The sequence below is a fragment of the Eptatretus burgeri genome, chromosome 8, assembly GCF_056783735.1.
Source record: "Eptatretus burgeri isolate ZD-2024b chromosome 8, Ebu_testis_v1, whole genome shotgun sequence".
Classification (NCBI taxonomy): domain Eukaryota; kingdom Metazoa; phylum Chordata; class Myxini; order Myxiniformes; family Myxinidae; genus Eptatretus; species Eptatretus burgeri.
The window spans coordinates 61089020-61098993 of record NC_140968.1 but is presented as its reverse complement, the minus strand read 5'-3'; the positions used below and the strand labels follow the sequence as shown (position 1 = coordinate 61098993).

General features: G+C 43.2%; 1 protein-coding gene across 2 annotated transcripts in view; it reads right to left on the bottom strand.

Annotated features, from left to right (window-relative positions):
• Positions 1-9974, bottom strand: part of POLR1F (RNA polymerase I subunit F) — an 89056-nt gene that overhangs the window by 55038 nt on the left and 24044 nt on the right. Inside the window, exon 2 of one of the 2 annotated variants that reach the window (XM_085892265.1) lies at positions 7400-7447. The exons of the other annotated variant lie outside the window; for it this stretch is intronic. Within the exon in view, the coding sequence (XP_085748391.1) occupies positions 7400-7447 (48 nt within the window). The remainder of the gene's footprint in view (positions 1-7399; positions 7448-9974) is intronic. 2 annotated transcript variants of the gene reach the window in all.

Below are 9974 nucleotides of genomic sequence, written 5' to 3'. Positions count from 1 at the left end.
TGGTTTAAACTCCACTCGCCATGTTTGGAGGAAGAAGGATGAGTACAACCCCAAGAAGACTATCCCAACCGTGAAGCATGGAGGTGGAAACATCATTCTTTGGGGATGCTTTTCTGCAAAGGAGACAGGACGACTGCACCGTATTGAGGGGAGGATGGATGGGGCCATGTATCGCGAGATCTTGGCCAACAATCTCCTTCACTCAACAAGAGCATCGAAGATGGGGCGTGGCTGGGTCTTCCAGCATGACAACGACCCGAAACACACAGCCAGGGCAACTAAGGAGTGGCTCCGTAAGAAGCATCTCAAGGTCCTGGAGTGGCCTAGCCAGTCTCCAGACCTGAACCCAATAGAAAATCTTTGGAGGGAGCTGAAAGTCTGTGTTGCCCAGTGACAGCCCCAAAACCTGAAGGATCTGGAGAAGATCTGTGTGGAGGAGTGGGCCAAAATCCCTGCTGCAGTCTGTGCAAACCTGGTTAAGAACAACAGGAAAAGGTCTGATCTCTGAAATTGCAAACAAAGGTTTCTGTACCAAATATTAAGTTCTGTTTTTCTGATGTATCAAATACTTATTTCATGCAATAAAATGCAAATTAATTATTTAAAAATCATACAATGTGATATTCAGGATTTTTGTTTGAGATTCCGTCTTTCACAGTTGAAGTGTACCTCTGATAAAAAATTACAGACCTCTACGTGCTTTGTAAGTGGGAAAACCGGCAAAATCGGCAGTGTATCAAATACTTGTTCTCCCCACTGTGTGTGTGTGTGTGTGTGTGTGTGTGTGTGTGTGTGTGTGTGTGTGTGTGTGTGTGTGTGTGTGTGTGTGTGTGTGTGTGTGTGTGTGTGTGTATATATATATATATATATCCAAAATCTTTCCTTCCTTTCTTTGATATATATATATATATATATATATATATATATATATATATATATATATATATATATATATATATATATATATATATATATATATATATATATACACACACACACACACACACACACACACACACACACACACACACACACACACACACACACACACACACACACACACACACACACACACACACACACACACAGTAGACTCGGCGTAAGTGGTCACCATCGGGACCGAGAAAAAAGTGACGACTTAGACATGTGACGACTTGCGCGTATGCGAACATGCATGATGACTGTGGGTTGAACGATGAAGTCGCGTGTGGCCTGGACACGTACGTGTGAGAGGGCGCAACAATCTCTAAGCCGCCTATTGTACCAAAAGGGAAACACAATCCTCGGGGCATAGGTGGGGGTTCATTGGTGAGTTGGAAAGTGATCAAGCAAAGATGGAATTCATGAATCACTTTATCAAAAGTAAAGATAATGAACAACTGTAAGACAACTCATATACCATCGGTGATGGTATATGACCATCGACAAATGTGGAATGAATGGCTGTTAGAATTCATTCATTGGAATGAATGTAAAATGAGTTTTCATATGGAATGAAAACTCATATACCATCGACAAATTACATGACACACAGTCATCGTGATGACTACCACTCAATACCGATGTAAAAGTGAATGTGGTGATGTACAAAACAAGCCAATATAAAACCATGATGGGACTTCAACACTAAGCTCGATCGATACTTTACTCCTTCGCCAGAGACTGCATTGCGCAGCCTGTCTACCTCTTCAGATGCATGTAGGACGGCACGCTGACTGAGCTGAACGCAGCGCAGTTATAAATAGCCCGCGCATCACGATTCCATGAAATGGGGCTTCTCACGAGGCAGCAGTTCCGTGTGACGAGTTAGGCATGGTAATTTCCTTGAGTTTCCATTACGCAGGAACGGACAACATCTGACGACTTAGATGAAGTGACAACTTAGAGATGACGACTTACAGACATTATTCAAAGTCTGTAAGTCGATTTAACATTAGATAAATTCGGGACTTTTTGATGCTGCCAACTTAGGCGAAGTGACGAGTTATACGCTGCCGACTTACGCCGAGTCTACTGTATGTGTGTGTGTGTATATATATATATATATATATATATATATATATATATATATATATATATATATATATATATATATATATATATACATATATATATATATATATATACATATACATACAGTGTTACGGCTGTGGTAATTCGCATTACACCATAAAGGGCCCATAGGTGAGATATCTCTAAGTACATGTGTAGTTAGCCCAAACCCGTTGTACAGAGGGAATTTATGTAATTCATCCGGACTGCGATGCTTTGAGTCAGCCATTTTTTCTGTTCTATCTTTATTTTGAACCAACCACGCCTCAACCGCCATCACACAACAACCACGCCACCGCCACCATCTACGCTGCCGCAAACATCGCATCATGGCCATTCCTCAAACGGCACCATAACCATCAACCCTCACCACCGAAAACCCTCCACCACCTTCACCTCTCTCCTTCTACGGCCATTCCCGCACCACCTGTGAACACTGAACGTCGGGCTGTCTCGGGCCAGTTCGGCGTTTGGTGCCGAGCGCACCGAGCCGCGAGCTCGAATAGCGGCCTTTCAGAGGGAAAATTCGGATCAAAAACGCTACACGCACACTTTTCCTCCGTCCAATTAGCGAGCGCGGGGCGGCTTGGCCCCGCCTCCTGGCGCGTGTGTGAAGTCGATATATGCAAATTCTAGGATCAGGGGAGGTTCACGCCCCCGTTTCCTCCGACCAATGGGCGAGCGTGGCTCCGCCCCCAAGGTCATTCTGATCCGAATATTTGCATATTGGCTTCTCCTGTCCGCCTATAAAAAGGCAAGCACAAGGCGAAAAGAGTGGCCGAGTCGAGTCGGTCGGGCGAGGAGAGTGCGGAACTGAGAAGAGTTGCGGGAAGAGGCAAAGGAGCTCGGGTCCGAGGCAAGAAGGACGGCGGTCGGCGACGAGGTTATGGTATGGGGAAAATCGCTCGTCTCGTCGTGGGACCCAAGCCAGCTAAGCCAGTCCCCTCCCCCAGGGCATCAACAATTCCCCCTTTCCCCCGCGTGATATAGTGCAAAAGGGCGCTCCGTTCCCACCCCACTCCAAACATCGTGCCAACAAAACCCGCCAAGGAGCACGGAGTCGGGGCACAGCCGCGCGGCCACATTTGCGGCTCGCCCGCCAACGCGTCACGAGGACGCGGGTAGGACCCCCCCCCCCCCCCCGGTCTCGCGGACCTGGCTGCTCCTCCAGGTCACGCGCACATTTGGCCTACAGGCCTGTCTGGCCCCTTTTTTATGAGGGTGGCTTCCTTTCTTTGCTTTTGTGCAAATGTGTGTTGGCGCCGTCTGTAAAGTAAAAGCTGTATAAGTGTTGCCGTGTGTGTGCGTAGTCGGTATTAACTCTGCGTCGTTGTTGCTTTTATTGTTTTGGTTGCTTTATGTGCATTTTGACTGTATGGCTGTATATACGTGCTTTCCGTGTGCCGGGAAATAAATGTGCATTGTGCGAACTGTTTTCCCGTTTCGCTTCGGCTTTTCCTTATGGAATCTCCATCCTGCTTCATGTAAAGGGTTCGTAGTGGGTGCAAAACGCCCGGTAAATAATCTGAACCGTCGAAGTCGACGATAACACCACTCGGTTATCCCGATAGTACGGAACGGGCTGCCAAAGCGGCTCGGGTCCGGAGTCGACCTGCAGTGAGGTACGGTCGCCCGGTTTACCATCCGCGTGGGTACATAGGTAGGTCGAGTTTGGCGAACAACCCTATCCTATGCGGGTGGCCGATTGCCACGATTGTGGTGAGGTCGAAAGGCCCACCCGTGACTGGCTCCGGGCGATAGTTCCCGGAGGGTCACGACTGAATCGTCAGTCCAGTGGGCGACGTGCCGCGATCCGAGTTACGTGGCCATCCGCACGCCGGCGGGCGCGAATTCGCAACAACATATATATATATATATATATATATATATATATATATATATATATATATATATATATATATATATATATATATATATATATATATATATATATATATATATATATACATATATGTGTGTTAGACGGTGATGGCTCGTCTGTTTACAAGTTATGAATTGTGAGAAAACATTGAAATCCCTAGTAAGGCCTTAGTTATTTTATAACTTGGTTTACGGATCCGCCGACGGTATATTTGCTGAAATGAAACATAAATATAAAACACATCTCTAGCCTTTTATATTTATACATTTTCCGCCGAAGGTGCAAAAGTTTCAAAACCCGAAATGTAAACGTCGGCATTTATTTTCAAAATATAATTTCATGCGCGCGCGCCAAAATGCCGAGTCACCTTTAACTGAGCTGTGCAGTAGAACTGCGCAGTCGTCTTCGGTCATGGCATCTGAGCAGTGGCCAGCGTGGTTCAGATTGACTGTGGTTTCTGGGGCAAAGGTGATTAAGAAGTATGTCAGCAGTATCAATTTGAGTGACTGTATTGGTGATTTAATCACGCAACATCTTGACGACGAATATTCTGGCCGAACGATTGCATCAATTCAGTGCAGCAGCAGGGATGATTCGCAGGAGACTCTCGATCGTGCTGATTTTGTTTCCATCGAAAGTTGCACACCACTGTTCGTATTGAAAGATTTTGGTTCCAAGTACGTCAAAGTTTCCCTGCGAGATGCTGATATTCAGCCTTCAATGGACCAGAAATCAGCCTTTGATGTGCTCATGGGGGTGGCGAGACGGTACGATCAGATGCCCACTGAATAACTAAGCTGGTTATGGCTCTGATTGACCGTTTTGAGCGTGTTGACTCCGAGTAGACACCTTTTTAAATCATATCCAGCACTCTGCACTGGTGTGCACGCACACATCTGCGACTTGGAGAGTAATTTTCTCAGCACTGTTTCCATTTGTTTGATGATACAACAGGTTTCCAATAAGAAAAACATGCCAGTCTATATTGTAAAAACAAGTTTTAATCCTTCTTTATTGTTTTTCACATCAGATGATACAGTGAACAATGGCATCCTGCATTTGAATGGTTTTCCATCTTCAATGTTTTCTTAGATCCTCCTGGTCCAGGATTTATATTCATTTTCCCCCCACCTACCCTTGTCTTTTCCATGGAACATCCGAAAAAATCATAAAAATATATAATTTCTAAAAATTGAAATTATACTTATATTTATATTTCGACCTACCGACCCTACATTTTAGCTGAAGAACTGCGTCAACCAAGTTATAAAATAACTAAGGCCTAAGTTGCATTGTGGTCAAAAGAACAAAAAAAGAAAAAGAAGTGATCCTGTAAAGTTGTCACCATTAACTTTGGGGAGGTCATAGGAGTGTGGGTGGATGGGGGTGGGGGGTGGAAGGGGGAGGAAAATAAATAAATAGATAAGAATAATTTTAAAAATAAAAATAAATAAGAATTAACAAAATTAATAAATCGCATAATGCAGTGGAGTCAGGGGGAAAAAATGACATTATTCCAACCTCTTAATTCAAAAAAATATAGCATCTACAAAAGCGATGTATACAGCGATTCGTAGGGACTAGTACGTGCCCGTACATGCCTGGCGGTACGTGCGTGGCCGTAAGTGGAAAAAAGAATTCAAACCGCGAGCCAGAAACAACAACCACACAGGCCGTTCCTTCGCTCTCGCGTGCCTGTACGTGCGTGACCCGGAAGTTCGCATATCACAGTTACGATTATTCACAATTTGGTTTTAATGGCCAATTATTCAATTAGTGCCAACGTATTTTGCCTTTTCGCAATGTCATCACAAGGAAAAACACAAAGAGACGAGAAGAGAAAAATAAACTTTCAAACAACCACACAGACCGTTCCTTCGCTCTCGTAAACGACTGGATTGGAGCATTGTGTATATCTATAAATGCGCATAAGAAATCAAGAAATTATTAGAATACATAAAGTCATCACCATCCGGAAGTGGTGCGTGCCCGTACGGAATGTTCACATGCATTCCACTAATTATCGCTTGCATTGAAGTAACAACTGCTATGATACACACACACAGAGTTAAATAAAATCCAAATTAAAATCAAGTTTACCTCCGTCTTTGCTTGCCATGACATTTGCTGCCATTGACCATTGCCACTTCTACGCCACGGTAACTGAGGCACCGAGCCCCATCGTAAGCGGCACGGCATGTGACGTCATCGTCGGCCGGCCACGCACCAGCCTACGCAGCCACGTGTCCTATGATTGGTAACTAAATGGCGCATCGGCCACACCTACGCAACAACGTGTCCTGTCATTGGTTAGTAAATAAATGGCCATAACTTGGGGAAACTCTTGTCCGATTAATATCAAACCATGAAAAGGCACATCCACAGGGCCCCAGCAATATACCTGGAAAGTTTCAATAAGATCGGACCAGTGGTTGTCGAGAAACAGCGGTCACACACACACACACACACACACACACACACACACACACACACACACACACACACACACACACACACACACACACACACACACACACACACACACACACACACACACACACACACACACACACACACACACACACACACACACACACAGCTGGAATTATAGATAGATGAAAATCATGAGAGAGGGAAGTGAAAAAGAATTTTTGAGCGCTTTATCATACAGAAAATGGTGCGATCTGTTCCAAATCAAGGCATTGATGAGCAGACCGAAAGAAAATGGCAAATTAAGACCACAGCAAGGTGACAGTGGGCTGACTAAGATGATGTGCCACCATCTTGGTGAGGCTTTTTTTTTTTTCATGATGAGTACTCCATTATCTTCAAAAAGGGTGTTTAAATTTACCCAAACACCCAATTTCCATTCATGTACTCCCTTGGAGTTCCCTAAGGATGCATGAAAAGTTTTGGGCTGCTCGATTTCATGGTATTTGAGCTATGGACGCACGCAAGCGCACGCGCGCACACACACGTCTGGTAATTGTTTTGCATTTTATTGACACGTATTTATAATTGAATAAACATATCATTAATAAAAAAGGGGAATATCATGGCGATCTGGAAGGGCACTCGGTGGAGCACATACCTCCACCACACAATGCCTGAGCCACGATAACATATCGGGCCAATACATTTTTGAAATATCATGATATACAGTACTATATCGTTTTTGGCCCTATCTCTCAACGGTGAAGAATCGCTTTGAAAATTAAATAATTCTTCGATCCACATCCAGATTCGGATCTTCTGCAAAATCAAATCAATTTGTCTTCGTCACACACGCAACCTGTCCACAAAGTTACATCCGAATCCGTCCACAACTTTTTGAGATATCGTGCGATATATTAGTTTAGCCCCAACTCTCAAAGGTGAAGAATCACTTTTTAAAAATTCTAGTAGTCGGATCCAGATCTGGATCATCACCAAAATCGAATCAGTTCATCCTTGCCACACACCCACCCTGTCCACAAAATTTCATCCGGATCCATCCAAACTTCTTGAGATATCCTGTACACAAACAGACAGACAAGCATAAAGGGGTGAAAACATAACCTCCTTCACCTTGGTAGCGAAGGTAAAAAAGCAAACGACAATACCTGAAGTGGCAACGTCAGGAACGCATCAAGCCCATCCACCCACCCCACCCCCCTTTATTCCATTCATTATTACAAGAAAAATTGCATTGATAAAGCTCCGCCATCGAAGATGGACGGAGGTTACTGTTTTCACCCGTCTGTTTGTTACTTACGAAATCTAAAGATTTCGTAAGTATATTGATCAGTTCCGTTTCTGTTTGTTTGTTTGTGTGTTTGTTACTTACGATATCCAAAGATTTCGTAAGTATATTGATGACTTCCGTTTCTGTTTGTTACTTACGAAATCTAAAGATTTCGTAAGTATATTGATGACTTCCGTTTCTGTTTGTTTGTTTATTTGTTTGTATGTAGGCACGATAACTCGAGAACGGAAGAAGCTACCAATGTCAAATTGCACCACGTGATTCAGGAGGGTAATGGCTAGTGCTGATTAGATTTTGGTCAAAATCGGTCAAAGGTCAAGGTCACAGTGAGGTCAAATATTCGATTTTTGATGGTTTGGTACAGATAACTCGAGAACGGAAGAAGCTCCCAAGGTCAAATTACACCACGTGATTCAGGAGGGTGATGGCTAGTGCTGATTAGATTTTGGTCAAAATCGGTCAAAGATCAAGGTCACAGTGAGGTCAAACATCCAAAAAATGATAACTCGAGAACGGCAGAATCTACCAATGTCAAATTACACCTCATGATTCAGGAGGGTGGTGGCTAGCGCTGATTCGATTTTGGTCAAAATCAGTCAAAGGTCAAGGTCACAGTGAGGTCAAACATCCAAAACATTCGATTTTTGATGATTTGGTACAGAATCATCGTAGAAACTTCTGGTTTGCGTCGCTATCTTCTCAAGAGACAGCTTTTATTCGACAAGGTGAGAGGTCAAGTTGACGATTTTGTAAGTACCAGTCTATGACTGCTTGTTTGTTTGTTACTTACGAAATCTAAATATTTCGTTAGTATATTGATGCCTTCCATTTGTTTGTTTGTTACTTACGAAATCCAAAGATTTCGTAAGTATATTGATGACTTCCGTTTGTTTGTTTGTTTGTTTGTTTGTAGGCACGATAACTCGAGAACGGAAGAAGCTACCAATGTCAAATTACACCACCAGATTCAGTAGGGTGATGGCGGGTGCTGATTAAAGTTTGGTCAAAATCGGTCAAAGGTCAAGGTCAGAGTGAGGTCAAACATAATTCCGTAAATTCATGTGGAAAAATGGAGTATTTTTGCTTCGCTCGACGTTACGAGTTCGTTTTAACTTTGATTTTAATTTTGTCTTCGGTTTTTGCGATCGCTTCGGACGCTTAAAACTTGGTTGTCGAAATTCTGGTAAAAATCGGATGTTTTGGAGACGTTTTAAGATTGTATAAAAAATATTTCACTCGACGCGTCACGGGTCGTCCCATGATGCAGTGCGCTCGAGCAGACGCGTCGTTGAGTTACGTTAAGGTATAATATAATTGCGTGGAGAAATGGAGATTTTTACTTCGGCCAACATTCGATTTTTGATGGTTTGGTACAGAATCATCTTAGAAACTTCTGGTTTGCGTCGCTACCTTCTCGAGAAACAGCTTTTATTAAACAAGGTCAGAGGTCAAGTTGACGATTTCGTAAGTACCAGTCTCTGACTGCTTGTTTGTTTGTTCGTTTGTTTGTAGGCACGATAACTCGAGAACGGAAGAAGCTACCAATGTCAAATTACACCAAGTGATTCAGGAGGGTGATGGCTAGTGCTGATTAGATTTTGGTCAAAATTGGTCAAAGGTCAAGGTCACAGTGAGGTCAAATATTCGATTTTTGATGATTTAGTACAGATAACTCGAGAACGGAAGAAGCAACTAATGTCAAATTACACCACGTGATTCAGGAGGGTGATGGCTCGCGCTGATTAGATTTTGGTCAAAAATCGGTCAAAGGTCAAGGTCACAGTGAAGTCAAACATCCAAAAAATGATAACTCGAGAACGGAAGAAGCTACCAATGTCAAATTACACCACGTGATTCAGGAGCGTGGTGGCGAACACTGATTAGATTTTGGTCAAATCGGTCAAAGGTGAAGGTCACAGTGAGGTCAAACATCCAAAACATTCGATTTTGATGGTTTGGTGCAGAATCATCGTAGAAACTTCTGGTTTGTGTCGCGACCGTCTCTCGAGACAGCTTTTATTCAACAAGGTCAGAGGTCAAGTTGACAATTTAGTAAGTACCAGTCTCTGACTGCTTGTTTGTTACTTACGAAATCAAAAGATTTCGTAAGTATATTGATGACTTCCGTTTCTGTTTGTTTGTTTGTTTGTTTGTTTGTTTGTAGGCATGATAACTCGAGAACGGAAGAAGCTCCCAATGTCAAATTACACCACGAGATTCAGGAGGGTGATGGCTCGTGCTGATTAGATTTTGGTCAAAATCGGTCAAAGGTCAAGGTCACAGTGAGGTCAAACA